The sequence below is a fragment of the Gracilinanus agilis genome, chromosome 4, assembly GCF_016433145.1.
Source record: "Gracilinanus agilis isolate LMUSP501 chromosome 4, AgileGrace, whole genome shotgun sequence".
NCBI classification, from domain to species: Eukaryota; Metazoa; Chordata; class Mammalia; order Didelphimorphia; family Didelphidae; genus Gracilinanus; species Gracilinanus agilis.
In genome coordinates this window covers 251,019,474-251,036,383 of record NC_058133.1, presented here as the reverse complement: position 1 = coordinate 251,036,383, position 16,910 = coordinate 251,019,474, and the positions used below count along the sequence as shown (strand labels likewise).

The 16,910-nt window shown below is 41.8% G+C and overlaps 1 protein-coding gene across 1 annotated transcript; it reads left to right on the top strand.

Annotated features, from left to right (window-relative positions):
* The first annotated feature begins 430 nt into the window (after positions 1 to 430).
* On the top strand, positions 431 to 15,583 carry LOC123247715 (polyunsaturated fatty acid lipoxygenase ALOX12-like). The gene is made up of 14 exons (XM_044676698.1): positions 431 to 565; positions 2,937 to 3,147; positions 3,902 to 3,983; positions 4,137 to 4,259; positions 4,403 to 4,506; positions 4,784 to 4,944; positions 5,975 to 6,118; positions 6,450 to 6,659; positions 8,785 to 8,871; positions 9,781 to 9,950; positions 12,656 to 12,777; positions 14,199 to 14,299; positions 14,440 to 14,607; positions 14,725 to 15,583. Exons 1-14 carry the CDS (start codon positions 431 to 433, stop codon positions 14,902 to 14,904), a joined length of 1,998 nt encoding a protein of 665 aa, XP_044532633.1. The 3' UTR covers positions 14,905 to 15,583.
* The last annotated feature ends 1,327 nt before the right edge of the window (positions 15,584 to 16,910 follow it).

The window sequence follows — 16,910 nt, the reverse complement described above, 5'->3', positions numbered from 1 at the left end:
AGAAATTTTTCCTAGTTATATAAGAAACTGGGGCTATATTCTTTTAGGTCTCTGTCAAATTACTTATCTGCTCCCTACATTCACCCAAAACAAAAAAGGCAAGTTTCCTGTCCCCAATATACAAGCTCTCATTTCCCATTCAGGAAGTCCTAATCACCTAGAAACAAACTCCAGACATTGTCTCCCCACCTCCCCCTTCCCTGCCCAAATTTCTGTGGCAGGTCCTGGCCTGTCCCAGGGTGGGGAAAGTGAAGGCTTGGATTCTGAGAAGGGTGGGGACTGGGTAGGCACATAGGCGGATATGGGAAGGGCTTCTCCACTACAAGACTTGAGTTGGTTACCAGGACAGACACTGGACAGCAGTGGGCAGAGCTCTGAGCAAGTAACTTTCCCGTTACTTTTCTCCCAGCATCCAGAGTCTCCAAACGTGATGGGTCGGTACAGAGTACGTGTGGCCACCGGGAGCTTCGCCTTCTCAGGGTCAACCAACCAGGTGCAGCTATGGTTGGTTGGGCAGCGTGCAGAGGCGGAACTGGGGCTGCAGCTGCGGCCCACTCGAGGACAGGTCAGAAGCTGGGTATGGATGTGAAGGGGAGATTGGGGGACTGAGTAGTCTGGGAGCTGCACACTGGGACAGTTGAGAGTCAGGAAACTGCTCTGGGCTGAAGATTTTTAAAGCACAGTGATACTGAACCAGGACACCTGGAACTCTCTTCTTGTAAGCCAATGGATTTATATAAGGGGAAACCTTAAAAGGGCATGCTCAGGGCCTTTGTATGGCCTTCTGCAGTGCCCAGGGAAACCCATGTACCCCAAAGCCAAAAATTTGGAGGGTAGGGGATAGTGCTGGGGGATGTGTAGAAACAGTAGTAAATTTGGAGCCAGAGGATCTGGGCTAAGATGCCTCACCTCTGCCCTCTGAGGACCTAGTTTGTTCCTGGGTAGCCAAATCACTTTTTCTTTCTGGGAATCAGTTTCTCTCTCCATAAAATTAAGGTTGATTGGCCAACATACCAATCAGTACAACTTCTGAAAAATACTATGGAAATGTGGTATGTTTTTATAGTCCTTTTTCCCCCCTCTTTCTTGTCTTGGCATTTATATATTAATTTTAGTAAACAAAACTCTACTTTTTCTCCCTCCCATCCTGCCCCATGACCATGAAAAAGAAAAACAAAACACTTGTAACAAATATGCAGTGAAGCAAACCAGTTCCTAAATTGGCCATGTCCAAATTATGGGTTTTAATCTGCATTCTGAGTCCAACAAATCATGAGTACCTTGATGGGGTTGGTTAATCAGAGTTCTTAACTCTTTCAAAGCTATTTCTCTTTATACTGTTGTTATTGTATATATTGTTCTCCTGGTTCTGCTCACTTTACTATGGATCAATTCATACAAGTCTTCCCAAGTTTCTCTGAAACAGTTGCTTTCATTTCTAATAGCATATTAGTATTCCTACCTAGGCATGATCCTATAGCGTCCATGATGGTATCTAATGGATAAATAGGCATTACAAATAGAAAGAACTTTCCAGATTTTATTCGATTGACCAAGTTCCTATTATGAATTTGCCCTGTGATCATCTTATCCAACTCCTTCACTTTTTAAAAATTCTATTTATTTTATTTATATAGAAACAAATTTTAACAATTGCTTTCTGACTTTTTGAAATCCAACTTTTCTTTCTCCTTCTACCCGTCCCCAAGAGAGTAAACAATCTTATATAGGTTATTCCAGTGTTGTCACACAATACAAATTTCCATATTCTCCTCCATTTAAAAATGAGAATACTGAGATGCAAGATCATACAAATTGTAAGAAGAATCTGTACTGGATTACCTCCACCAGCAGGAAGCTAATTTCTCTTATCCTTATTTGACTGTGGGAAGAAAAACAGGACTCTGGGTTGCAGAAGTTGAGAATGTGATCTTCATTGTCTTCTAAGTGGTTTTCAACTTAATAACTTACCTCTGTCCCAGAGTGAAAGAAGACCCTAAAAATGGAATGCATATACATTTGAAGGTCCTACAAAATTTATAGGTAATAAAAGGAAAAATTACCCAACAGTGTGCATAATCCCAAAGGGTAATGTGTTGACTTCAAAAGGATTGGGTTTCCTTGATTAGAAATCTTTAAGCAAAGGCTGGATGATCACTGGTTGGGGAGGAGGTGGTAAAGACATTGTTCCTACTTTGTCTTGATCCAGACTAATCTCCACATCTGGAAGGCTCTCTCTCCTCACCTCAGCCTCTTAAGACCCCCATTTTCCTTTAAGGCTCAACTCAGGTGAAATTCTACCTGAGATAGTTCTTAGACTCTGTCCAGGAAAAACATTTTTTATTTACTTAACATGTTGTATCCTTACAATAGAACATAAATTCCTGAGGACAATGAGAGTATTCATTTTGTCACCTAGCATAGTACCTGGACCAAGGGTAACTATTTCTCTTGAAATAAAATTGAATTAGTGGACAGCTAGATGGCTCAATATATTGAGAAGTAGACCTAGAGAGGGGAAGTTTCTATATTCACATCAGGCCTCTTAGATTTATGAGTTTGGGAAAATCACTTAACTCACTTTGCCTAGCCCAGTAATGGAAAGAAAATTGAATTTCTTCTTTGGGTAAAAGTTGGAGTAGATGGCTTCAGATGCTTTCCAAGTCTGATACTGGGGGGGCCAGGGAGTATCTGTGTGTGTTTATGGCATTGCACAGTAGACAGTTCCTCTAAAGCATCTTTTCAATATCTCTATATAAAGCATAGTGTCAACAGACCATCTTACCATATTGATTGAAATTTTATCATATTGATCACATCAGGAAAATCTTTTTCCTTTTGAAGTTTCAGGTCCCTTATCTATAAAATGGGGACAATATTTGACACTAAGGTTTAATTAAAAGGTTCTCCTACCTTCTCCTCCACTGCCATCTTAGATGGAGGATTTTGAAGTAGATGTCTCAGAAGACCTGGGGCCCCTCTTATTTGTGAAGCTCCGGAAAATCCATCTCTTCCTAAAGGATGCCTGGTTCTGCAACCACATAACTGTTTGGGCCTCTGAGAAGAGGATGGAGGAGAAGGAGATAGTGTTCCCCTGCTACAGATGGGTGCAGGGAGATGGCATCATCTGCCTGCCTGAGGCTACTGGTAAGAAGGGTAGGAGATGGGGCAGGGAGAGGGCAGAGGACTTAGAAGGAAGCTTTGGGATCATCTAAATTAATGCCCTATTTAAAAGAAAAAGAAACTCAGGCTCATTAAAGGAATGTGACTTGCCTAAAAGTGAGGTGTGGTTGGGGTTAAAGTTGAAAAACAAGAGGGAGGGTTGAGGGAAGGATCAGAAGAAAGGCAGAAGATATAAGGAAGGGAAAGCACAAAAAAGTCAGGATACAGTAAGAGGACAGGAGGACAGAAATAGAAGTAGCTGAAAGAAAAATTACATGTTATTTATATGACATTAAAAAGTATCTTTATCTGGGTAAGACAGAGTACATGAGGAAGAAAATGTACAGTATGTGAATCCAGGGAGCTGGTGACATAGACAGGTGACAACAAAGGTCTCAGAGTAGAAAATGTGAAGAATGTGATTCTGAAGAACAGGCAATAGGAGAGTGAGTGAGGGTTGGGTAGAGACAGAAAAGACAGCATACAAAACTGGGGCAGAGGAAAAATAGGGATAGGAGGGGTGAGGTAAGGACACATGAGAACAGGAAACCTGTCCTAACATAGGGTGGCAAGTAAGAGAGGGATGGGAAATGGGTTGGACATGGAGGCAGAGAGGAATAGAAAATGGGGATGAGACTCAAAGAAACTGGTGAGCTGGGGTCAGGGATAGAAAGCAGCCTGGGAACACACCTGTGAGGATGGAACAGATAAATGAGACCTTGTTCCCATGTCTTCCCAGCTTGGATGATGGGGAAGGATGTCCAGGGCTTGTTTCAGAAACACAGAGAAGAGGAACTGGAGGAAAGAAGGAGATTATATCGGTGATGTCCCTGACCCCTGATCTCTCAGTTACTTAAGCTTTGACTCCTGAGTCCCAATTTATTTATACTGCGCCCTTTGGCCTCTAATCTCTGCTAACCCTTGTTTTTTAACCCTTCACTGACCTATTAACTTTTAATTCTATGGACCTCCAGCTGGGCCACCTGGAAGAAAGGGATACTCTTGTCAGTGGATGCAAAATCAGAGAAAGATCTACCCCTGGATGTGAGATTCCATGAGAATAAGAAGATTGACTTTGAAGGAACTCTGATTGCAGGGTAGGAATGAGACCAGGGGCAAAAACTGGGGGTTTGTGGTGGGAGCTCTCAGGCACAATGGAAAATCTGGGGATTGGGGAATTTGGAGGGAGAGGGAGAGAGATTGAAATTCAAGCAACTAATTTCTTTACTCCTTATCCTAGAATGACTGAGATTGTTCTTAAACGCACGTACACCCTTCTGAGCTCCTGGAGTAGCTTAGAAGATTTTGACCAAATCTTCTGGTGCAGCAAGAGTACCCTGGCTAGTCAGTAACAGTTCCATAAGCTTGGTGATCCTCTCCAATAACCCGTCCCTGACATTCTCAGCTCCACTTCCCCATTTCAATAACAGTTCACTTCTACCCTCCCTTCCCCCACATATACTACATCCCTGTTGCCCTTCCACTAACCATTTTTACACAGAAATATGTCCCTTAAAGTGGCTTCTCTCTTGACAGCATCTGGGGCATCCCAAGATTGGGGGCTGATACCTGGTACCACAGAGGTACTTGGGGTACTATGATATCTCCCTTCTGCTCCCAGAGAAGGTGCGCCAGTCCTGGAAGGATGATGATTTTTTTGGCTACCAGTTCCTCAATGGGGTCAACCCCACACTACTGAGAAGGTCTACTTCACTCCCCACAAGACTTGTGATCCCCCCAGGGGCAGAAGAGATTCAGGTTCAGCTGGAAAAAAAACTCCAGGTAGTTCCTTTCCTCTTGGTCTCTTCTCTACTCTGATTCTTTCTTCTTCCTTTGCATTTCTGTGACCAAGAGAATTAAAAAGGCTCCTAGGAATTAAGTTAGGTTAGTTTCTAAACACACTTACATAGATATATTAAACACACTTACATAGATATATTAGTTTAGGGAAAGGGATAGGTTGAAATGCCATAGATGGTATTGATAGAAGAGAGGTAGTCAACAAAACTAATTCAACACCCATCTTTCATACAGAACTTCATTCTGGGGAAATCTTAAGGATATGTAAAAACAAGGAAAAGGTTCATTAGAATAAAATGAACCTACTATTACAAAAGAAATAGGATAGAAAAAGAGGAAGCAGATGGAGATAAGACCAGGTAAACAAATGAGACTCTCTAAATGGATCCCAGTCCTGGATCTCAGAACACAAGGAAAGTAAGAGAAGAGGGAATCAACAGATAAATGATTTAAATAAACTTTCTTGGAGGAAGTGGAGAGAGGAAATCTTGGGAGTTTGGAAAGTAGATAAAATGTTGGAGAAAAGGAGAAATATATTTCAGAGAAGAAAAAAACCCATGTCTTGAAAGTGAGGGAGATGATAGGTTTGAGGAGGTAGAAGATCATGTCAAAGAGAGAAGTCAAATAGTTATAGAGTTTAGATTTGGTTTGGGGGATTAGAAGACTGAAGAAAATGACCACCAAAACAAAGGGGCATTTTAATTTCTCTAGGGGTAAAGGGTTCTAGAGTCCACAGACTTGGTCTCTAATGCCCATTGTGCTGGAGTAGTTGTTATCCTAGACAAGTCATTTCATTTCTCTGGGCCTCAGATTCCTCCACTGTAAAATGAGACTGTTAGACTAAACAAACTCCAAGAGGCCTCCTGGTTTTCAGATTCTGTAGGTCTGGACCTCATTTAAGAATCTGGACTTCTCTTTTAGTCTTTTATGCTGAGCCTTTTGACACTCTCTGGTATTAAAAATGTTCTACATTATCCTCTGATCCTTGACCTCAGACTAATCTATTTTCCAGGAGGGCTGCCTGTTTGAAGCTGACTTTTCCCTGTTGGATGGAATCCAGCCCAATGTGATCCAGGGGGAGAGACAGTACCTAGCTGCCCCCCTAGTTATGTTTAAGATGGAGCCTGATGGGAAGCTGCTACCCCTGGCCATCCAGGTGAGGGAACCCAGGCATCCTTCTACCTAGCTCCCTTATCCAGCCTTCCTCCACCCACTGCTTCCCCACCAACCTTTTCCCTGGAACCAAGACCTCTGACTTCTCTGCTCTGCTTCATCAATCTCTCTTCCTTTCAAAGATCCAGAGATCTAATGCCCTACTCTGTACATGTAATTCAATTAAAAGAGCAGCGAATGGAAGAAGACACCCTGGGTTCACATTCCTTCCTCTGATGATGTCTCATCTTGGGCAAGTCATTTAACCTCCCTTCAGCCTCTGAAGTCCCATGCAGTTCCAGGCTTATGACTGTACTGATTCTGTTGTCCTCCAGCTCCAGCCTCCCTGCTCTGGCTCTCCAGTCCCACCACTCTTCCTGCCCTCAGATCCCTCCCTCACCTGGCTCCTGGCCAAGGCCTGGGTCAAAAATTCTGACTTCCAGCTACATGAACTGCAAGCACATCTGCTGAAGACTCATTTGGTGGCTGAGGTATTTGCTGTAGCCACCATGAGGTGCCTCCCAGGGATGCACCCCATCTTCAAGGTACTCACTCTACCTTTAAGCTACCCTTCACATTTCACTCCTGTTAACCTAGGGCAGTGATGGATTGCCACCACAGACCCTAATGGAAAAGATAGCTAAATCCAATTATAGGGGAATAGTCAGGTAGGGGGGTTTCTTCACACCAATCAGGCATTATGTGTTTCACCTGACAACAAAGAATCCTGGGAGGCAGCTCAAAGGATAGAACAATTCTTTTTCCTTCTATGGGCCTTAATTTCCTCCTCTGTGAAATGAAATGGAGTCAATGATATCTCAGGTTCTTTGTAATTCTTACCTTCTAAGGTTCCATACTGTAATAATGTGGAAACTCAGTATGTGCTAAGAACTTCCTGTGGGACTTACACTGATGAAATCTCTGAAGGATTCAAGAAATGATGTGGCCTCAGAGACCTTTAGAATGGTCACAATCTAGTGTAGGGAAGTTCTTGGCCCACTTTGCAGCTCACGATAGCCATACAAACAGGTACTACAATTTACAATCACTCAGGTGCTCTCTTCCTAACATCTGTTTGCACTCTCTCTCCCATTCATTCTCTTCTTTCCTTCTCCTCTCCCTTGCTCCTACACTCTCCCCTTTTTTCTGTTCTCTTACTCCCTCTCATTCACTTGCCTTCCCTTTCTTCCTTCACTTTGAGCAGAGTCAGGAATGACCATGGCAGAGATGGGAGGAAAGTGTGTGGACCAGGCTACATGAATTGGAGGGTTTGTGCAGGGGAGAAGTGAGAGGCTTTTAAGGTATTGGGGACCAGATCTGTGGAGACCTTTAAGATCAAGTTAAGCACTTTGTGGACATTTTTGTTGAAAGTTGGTGTTTTAAGATTAAGCTGCATAGTGGAATGGAGATAGGCTAAAAATAGTGAAGCCAATTAGGTTGTAAATTACAGGAATGAGGTGGCTATGAGAAGGGGAGGGCAGGACCTAGGACATTAGAAAGGAAGATTCAACTGGGCTGGGTGATTAGAGATGAGGAAGCAAGGGAGTCAGGCTTGAGTAATTTTTTGAGTTTGAGTGACAGAAACTGAAGAATTGCTGTGAATGGAGATACAATTGGGGGCACATATGGTGCGTATGGCTTTAGACAAGTTAACTCTGTGCTCACAGTGTGCCATTCAAGAGGAGAGAGATTTTTGTTAGCTAGACATATAGCAGTGGAGACTGAAAGGTCCAGGCTGAAGATGTACATTTGGGCCTTTATCAGTACTCTAGGAAACCCACCATTGTTGGCAGGAAGAAGAGAAGCCATGAATGGAAGGTAATGTAGAAAGCAATTACAGAGATCCAGATGATAAGCAATACCTCAATGATTCAAGAAAGATGTAAGAGGGAGATTTTAGATATTTTATAAATATATATTTAAAGTGTGGCCACCAGGAATCAACAATTCAGATTGATTCCGAAACTTCCAAGCCCTAGAGAAAATAAGATTAAAGACTTTGAGCTAATCAGAAGAAAATATGCAGATGAACTTGGAATGCTCAACTTTCTAAAAAAATACACATTGGGGGAGGGGCAATCTGGTGACTCAGTGGATTGAGAGCCAGGTTTGGAGAGGTCCTGGGTTCAAATCAAACCTCAGACACTTCTTAACTGTATGACCCTGGGCAAGTCACTTAACCCTGGCCCTGCTCTTCTGCCTTAGAACCAATACACAGTATTGATTCTAAGATGGAAGGTAAGGTTTAAAAAAAAAAAACACATAAAGTGACTCTTTTGCTTAAGACACTACAACAAATGACTCCTACACCTCATCTTGGTATTCAAAGCTTTCTATAATTTGGCTCCATATACACGACCCTCTGCTCCAATCAGTCTGGTCTTCTCCCATTCCCCAAATATGATATTCTCAGTTCCACTTTCATCTTTGCTGCTATTTTTTCCCTCTCAATACATAGAAAACAATCACTTTCTTCTTACCTGAGTTTCTTGTCCATCAAAGCACCTTCAGAGGTCATTTTCATCTCCTTGCCCATCTGTTCTCATCATAGGCCAGCTATGTAATCATCCACACTGCTCCTCTATTGTAGCACCATCCTTACCCAGAATCTAATGTCCTGTGGGATAGAAGCTTTCTTTTCTCTTATTTCTACTTGTCCTTTTTCCACAGCTCCTGATTCCTCATCTCCGCTATACTCTGGAGATTAACACTCGTGCCCGGACCAGACTCATTTCTGATGGGGGAATTTTTGATCAGGTTTGAAGGAGTGGGAATCACAAGTTGGAAAAATTGGGGGGGGGGGAGTCAGGAAAGAATATGTATTGCCACCCCAGGATCTTTGGTGGTTTTTTTTTCATCCTTAGGAGCCCTTAGAGACTCCTCCCTCCCTCTAAAAATCAATGATCTGATTTAGTCTTATTTTTAATCTAACTAAACATTTTTTAGGTACCTAGTATGCAAAAGACACTCTGACTATATGGGTCACAGAGAGAATCCCTGTCCTCCATGAGCTTATAAGGTAGTACAAGAGCAATATACATAAATAACTACAAATTAGGAGAAGATTTAATTACATTTAAGCATTTTGAGTTTTAAAAAAAGTGCAAGATTCGAGTTAGGGGATCATATCTACCTGAGTACATCATGGACGATAACATGGGAGAGAGAGAGCACATGAGCTAGACCTCAAAGGAAGAGAAAAAGATTTCAACATGTGGAGGTGAAAGGATTATATTCAACACATGAGGAACCTGTTGTACCTTAGCTACGTGTGAAGAGGAGTAATGTGAGATGAAGTGAGAAAGGTGGAATGGAGCCAGAGTAAGGATGGCCTTCAATGACAAGCTGAAGAATTTATATTTTGTTCTATAACTATGGATGCCACTTAAGATTGGGGACAGAGCAATGGCAGCATCAAATCTGTACACTTTCTAGACTATTTTGGCAGCACTGAAGGATGACCTAGAAAGGATGAGCCTGGAGGCCAGGAAAGCTGTCAGGTTATTACAATAGTTCAGGTCAGAATTAACAAGAGACATTATTAATGTGTATCTTAGTGGGGAAAAAAATGACCTGCCTCTCTAAATGCCTTCCAGCCTCCTTTCTAATACCTAAATCTGGCTCCCCACCTCCATCTGATCTTAACTCTCCATTCAACCAATACAGGTGGTGAACACTGGTGGGGGAGGTCATCTGGACATCCTCAGCAGGGCAACAGCCTGTCTGACCTATCGATCCCTTTGTCTTCCTGATGATCTGGCTGACAGAGGGCTTCTGGGAATTCCATCAGCTCTCTATGCTCATGATGCCCTCCGGCTGTGGGACATTATCTCCCGGTGAGGAGGTGGTTCTTGAGGAGGGATAGACTAGAACAAGGGGAATATGGACCTGGGAACTAAATCATCTAGACTTGGCAAACAAGATGACCAAGCCTGACAGACTATATGGAAGAGTCATGAGACAGTGGTCAGAGTCTGAGAAAGAGAAAGTCATTGCAGGAATTGGAGCTGTTTGCATCATCTGTGTTTCGGGGAGAACTATCTTAGCTCACATTGACATAGTACATTATGGTGTCAAATCACTTTCTTCACAATTCATATAAATACTGAATGGCAGGTCCATTTTACTAGAGGTGAGAAAACAGATTTAGCAGTATATGTCACTGATTTATCCTTAGTCACACAGTGATGAAAAAGTCAGTGCCTATGGAAAAGAAGCTTTAAATTAAAAAGGAGGAAATAGTAGAAGTAAATCTTGCAATGTTAATGTAAATAAATGTAAATAAAGAGAGAGGAGAGAGGAGAAAGAGAAAAGCAGCTACATTATAGGAGGAAGAATACCAGTAGAGATGCTTAGAGATGCTCAATAATACACAGGAAACAGAATCCTAGAAAACAATCCATAATTATAATCAATCAAACAAATGATACAGATACACAAGGAATTAATAATAAGCAAGAGTCTAACCAGTGGAACCAGTAAGACTTAGTAAATATGATCCATGACAAGAATATGGCTATGAAGGGCAGCTGAGTGACTTGGTGGATAGAGGGCCTGGAGCAGGAAGGACCTGGGTTCAAATCTTGCTTCCAATGCTTCCTATTTTAAAACTCTGAGTAAGTCTTTTAACCCTGATTGGCTAGACCTTGCCTTTATGTCTTAGAATTGATTCTAAGAAGAAAGGGGTCAGAACAAAAACAAAAAATATGGTATGGAAAATTATACCTTATTCAAATCAAAAAGGAAAACAGAAGGCAAAAGGTAAGAAATGTTAAACTGCAAGCCTGGATCAGGTCAGTAAGGTAATTCAGGTTTGGGGCTGGAATGAAATGAGACACTGATATTCCATATGCCTTATGACAAAAAGAAGTTCACTCAATTATAGCTCCCTCAATGATACTCAGCAAAGCAAACCTAGAGCAATAGTTCAGTAGCTCCCCTCACCTCCATATTAGGCACAATGGTCAATATGGTCAGAAGGAGATATTTCCTCACAGGGCACTCAGAAGTCCAGCAAACCTAAAGAGTATTGACTACTTTTGTGACCATGCAACCTTATCAGTAAAAAAAATGTTGAGCATACACCTCCAACAAATCTATGTTTATATCTATTGCTATACTTATTTGTAATTTATATACATATAATTTACATTTATATTAATATATGATACTGAACCAATAAGTATATAAACTGTAAAGGATACAAAAGTTTAAATAAAAAAAGAATGAGATAAATAAAAAAAATGTTTTAGTCAAAAAGGAGCCACTGGGGTTTATCAAGTCAAGCGAGAGAATAAAATGTTTAGAGCTGACTTCTATAAAATCACTTTGGCCATTGTGTGTAGGATGGATTGGAGAGGGGAGACAAGAGGGGAAAAAACCAAATGGGAGGCTGTTGCAAAAGTCTAGGCAAGTGGGGGCAGCTGGGTAGCTCAGTGGATTGAGAGCCAGGCCTAGAGACGGGAGGTCCTAGGTTCAAATCTGGCCTCAGACACTTCTCAGCTGTGTGACCCTGAGCAAGTCACTTGACCCCCATTGCCTACCCTTACCACTCTTCTGCCTTGGAGCCAATACACAGTATTGACTCCAAGACGGAAGGTAAGGGTTTTAATAATAAAAAAAAAAGTCTAGGCAAGTGATAAAGGCAAGTTGACAAGGGGTGTTGGCTAAGTGAGAGTCATACAAGAGATATCATGGAGGTAGAAATGACAAGATCTAGCAGCTTCCTGAATATGTGGAAGAAGAGAGACCAAGAATAGCACCCAGGTTGGAAGAGTACATTTCAAAAGATTCAAAGAATAGACTAATATCTTGTAACCTACAACTTTATAATTAAAGGCAGCCTGGGAAGAATTGAAAGTTCTCAAGAATGAAAGTCTAAGGAAGAAAATAGAAACAATGATAATGAGAAAGAAAAAAGATAACTGTCTCAAGAAACTAATGCCTCTTTTAGCAACTTGGCCTTAATTGGGGATGAACACAAAAGAGTAGAAAAACCCTATAAGAGAATAATGTCAAACACAGAATGACCTAACCCTGATAATGATAAATGTCACTGCTAAACTAATGTTAATGATCTGTGAAAGGTCAGGGAGAGAGAAGCTGCAAGGCCAGAGAAAGACAAAGGCCCCAATTATCCAGAGTGGAAAGAGAGGGCAGAAGTCTTAAGAAGAATAAAATAGCTTTCAATCACTGAAGAACCAGGATGTGAAGAGGTGCTAGATTTGTTCTATACTGCCTTGGGGGGCAGCACCGGGAACAATGGATGATAAAGCAGTGGAGAAGAGAGACCTGCTTCCTTTGATGTAAAAAAAAAGCTGCCCAAATGTAATGCTATACCTCAAAAAGTTTTCCCTCTTTTGTGATCTTTAGAGGAAAGCAAAATCACAATTTTTTGGCAATAATATGATATACAAAGGATTTTTCTTCATTTTTGAGTGAAAACTGTTCCTTGTTCTAACTTCAATCCTGTGCTTCTTGGTAATGCCCCACCAATTCCCCTCAACAGCTTTTCTCTGACCCCCTTCTCTCTTGGGAGCAGGTATGTGAAAGGAATAGTCCATCTCCATTATTCAGGGGACAAGGTTGTTCAGAGTGATCTTGAGCTACAATCCTGGTGCAGAGAGATCACTGAGATTGGGTTATGTGGAGCCCAGGACCAAGGTAAGAAAGACAGGGCATGTGCCATACTGAACAATCATTTCCCCTTTGTTCTTAATCCTTTCTGGAGCCCTCTATTAAAATCCTTTCTGAATTCCACTACTCTTATGAAACTATTTCTAAACCTGGAGACTATCTAATAAGATCATCTCAGACCTCAATCCCTTGATATTTTCCTACATCCTGACCCCTTTTCCCAAGTATTTATAAACAGCCCCGACAGAGAAACAAACCCAGTCCACTAACACGAGCAACAAGAACCACATAAAGGACATGGTACCACACAGCAGCCAAGTAGATAGATCTTAGGGTCTCCAGTCTCCATCTTTCTCACCTCTATTTAGAGATAAAATTAAGACATATCTTCCAACAAAGACTAAGTTCCTTAAGTTGGCTGCCACTTCTTTCTCACTGGCTTTTTGCTCCTAACCCTATCCACATACAGTCTTACGTGCAAATTTAAACCTGACTATAATGTAAATGGATTTATCAGAACAAAAGACTTTTACACTCTAAATCCCTCTAAAAATGAAGGGAGAAATAAGAAATATGACCACATAGCTTTTAAGAATCTAAATTTTCCCTAAATCACACATCCCAGGACCTTGGCCACCTTCTGAGAACACCAGCCCTTATTTCTCCCTGAATCTTCAGCTTCCATGTAATATGGGTATCTGGGAGATGGGATTAGATGGGATTAAATTAATTACTCTGGGCCAGTATCAAGGTTTACACACTGTGGGTGAAAGGGCCTAACAGACAGCCCTGACCAGGCCAAAACCTGGTCTAGGGCCTAGCACACAGACCCCTCAGTCACAGATCAGGCAAAAGTCACTGGAAGTTGTAATTTATTCTCAAAGAGAGGTTTGGAGAGGAAAGGGAATTTCTATCACTATTTTACTAGCTAAATACCCCAGGAACTAAACCTTCTCCAGAAGGGTCTTCAGAGATTTTATGGACTGAGACTCTCTCACCTAAAACCCCGAACCCTAAATCTAGCTACCCTACACTAACCAAACCTCTCTTGATTGTTACTAGAGGTATTGGTCTGTAGCAGATTAGACAGGGACCCAAGGGAAAGGTCCCAAATCCAAATGGACCCAGACCGTTGCTAACTGATAGTGTAGATAGCTGGATGTTGGTTCAGGCTAGCTCCAGGTTCAAAGATCTTCTTTCAAGGGAAACACAGGTCACAGTGGCAAGGACAGGTACAAGAACTCCACCAGGTACTTGGCCACCACTCCTTCCAGGTGCTAGCAGTCAGCAAACCCCAGAGAGAGAGAGAGACTAACTCCTGAATTCCAGCTCAACCCTCCTTTTCAACATTACAGAATCTTCCTTATACATCTGTCCTCTGCAAACCATCATCTCTTACTATAACTTTTCCTTTCCTTATAACATCCACAAACTCTTCTCTCTTCCAGGGTTTCCTGTCTTCTTCCAGTCCAGGGCTGACCTCTGCCACTTTCTCACCATGTGCATCTTCACATGCACAGTCCAACACTCAGGCATTAATCAGGGACAGGTAAAGTTATTTGGAAATCGGAATCCCTGAGTGTGTTGGAGGCTGAAAACATTCCTTTATTATGGTGAAGGAAATGGGGGCGGGGAACTAAAGGCTCAGGTTCCTGGTCTCTGAATGACTTTAGTCTCTCCCCACAATAGCTAGATTGGTATGCCTGGGTTCCTAATGCTCCATGTACTATGCGGCAACCCCCACCAACTACAAAGGATGTAACATTGGAGATGGTGATGGCCACACTGCCAAATGTCCAACAGGCCTGTCTCCAGATGACAATTGCATGGCATTTGGGTCGATTCCAGCCAGACATGGTGAGAACCAGGGCCCCCAGAGGGAACTGGGCCCAGGGGTAAGGGACTAGAATTGGCAACTGAGGATCTATATCCTGAAGCTTGTGACTGTCAGATGATCTTTTTCTTCTATCTCAGGTACCGCTGGGTCAGCATAAGGAAGAATATTTTTCAGGACCTGGGCCCAAGGCTGTGCTGAGTCATTTCCTGGAAGAATTAGACACTCTAGAAAAAGAGATTGTGGCCCGTAATAAGAATCTAGATCTGCCCTATGAGTACCTTCGGCCCAGCAGAATAGAGAACAGCATTACCATTTAAACCTATTATCTGTCTGACCATCACTCTGATTGGCCTTAAAAATCTCTTTTCCTTTCCTAACCTTAATCCTTCTAAATCTCATACCTACATGTATAAAACTCACAAGTGGACTCTACCCCACAGTGATCTATCTGCTCTTTGTCACCTACCCATCTGGCTAACCACTACTCTAATTGGCTTAGCAAAGTCCTATTTCCTTTCCTAACCCTAGTCCTTCTACATTCATACTCATAGGCACAAAAATAACAAGTTTAAGGCTCTGTCCCCATATCAGACCTACCTCTCCTTTTTCACCCACCTCTCAGGAGGAGTCTTTCTTCTTCTGGTATAAATCATGCTTAATTTCACTCCCCAGTGTCACTGATCATTAAGTCACATTTAGCTCCTTCCCAACACTTGTCTCCCACTCTCTACACATGCTTCTCATTCTGGAAAGAAATGATCTTCCCTTTGACTCTCCTTCTGGGGCAGAGGCAGCCCATCCCTATCATTCTCCCAAGGATGGGAAAGCTCTAATTATAACCAGATATGAAGGTTCCCATTCCCTTCTCCCAGCGATAGTCCCCAAGCTCTACCACCTCATTGCTTCTTACTTAGATATCCCTGCCCCTTTGCCACAATCTGAAATAAACTAATAAATCAATAATACAAGGTATCTCAACCTCTGTTGCTCAAGGAACAAAATAATTGCAATGCTAGCATAAGGACACAAACTAGTACAACCTTTCGATGTACCATGAAGACAATCATCTTCTCTGGCTCAAAAGATTAGAGTAGTTATTCAAATAGCCATTAAAGGTCAGTCATCCATGAATATAACTAAACTCTAGGTTGAAGTTGTTTCCATCATCATTCTGTCCCAACACTAAGAGTAACTGATTTTATGGCCCTCATTTTGTTCCAAATTTAAAACACTTTAAACTACTTCAGAGCATTATATCCATTATCTTGTGGTCCTTTCCACCTTCAGATAAATAAAACAAGTATTATTACCCCTATTTTACACATGAATACAGACTCAGAGGTTAAATAATTTTTTTGTTTTTGTTTTTTAACCCTTAACTTCTATGTATTGGCTCCTAGGTGGAAGAGTGGTAAGGGTGGGCAATGGGGGTCAAATGACTTGCCCAGGGTCACACAAAAGGTTAAATAATTTAACCTTTAACATCCAGTTAATATCAAAAGAAGGATTTGAACCCAGGATCTAGGTTCCAAATTAACTTTGCTTTTTCTACTATACCATGATGACTCTCCAATGACAAACTCTATTACCTGTCCAGGTCTCTTTCCACTACAGAAACATATATATATATAAAATACCACCTTGAGGTCTGTTCTACTACTTAGGTTCATGAGTCAGAATTAAATACAGTATTCCAGATATGGGTACACTATGCTTTTGTAGTAAGGAAGGTGTAGGGTGATGGAAAGAGCATTTAATTTAAAACCCTGGGCTCAAATTCTGATTCTGACATTAACTCTTTTCCAAGGGACAAATCACAACCTCTGAACCTAAATTTCCTTAGTGGCAAAATATGGGGTTTAGAATTAACATTCTTACAGCTTTAAGAATGTAGTGTATGAGGGCAGCTGGGTAGCTCAGTGGATTGAGAGCCAGGCCTGGAGACAGGAGGTCCTAGGTTCAAATCTGGCCTCAGACACTTCCCAGCCGTGTGACCCTGGGCAAGTCACTTAACCCCCATTGCCCACCCTTACCACTCTTCCACCTATGAGCCAATACACAGAAGTTAAGGGTTTAAAACAAAACAAACAAAAAAAAAAGAATATAGTGTATGAGGGCAGTTGGGTGGCTCAGGGGATTGAGTCAGGCCTAGAAACTGGAGGTTCTAGGTTCAAATCTGGCCTCAGACACTTCCTAGCTGTGTGACCCTGGGCAAGTCACTTAACCCCCATTGCCTAGCCCTTACCACTCTTCTGCCTTGGAGCCAATACACAGTAAGCCAAGACAGAAGGTAAGGTTTAAAAAAAAAATGTAGTGTATGTCA

Coding starts and splice junctions, on each gene's coding strand:
- LOC123247715 (XM_044676698.1), top strand. CDS start 431: ATGGGTCGGTACAGAGTACGTGTGGCCACCGGGAGCTTCGCCTTCTCA. Junction 566..2,936: donor TGCGGCCCACTCGAGGACAG/GTCAGAAGCTGG, acceptor CTGCCATCTTAG/ATGGAGGATTTTGAAGTAGA. Junction 4,507..4,783: donor CAGCAAGAGTACCCTGGCTA/GTCAGTAACAGT, acceptor TTCTGCTCCCAG/AGAAGGTGCGCCAGTCCTGG.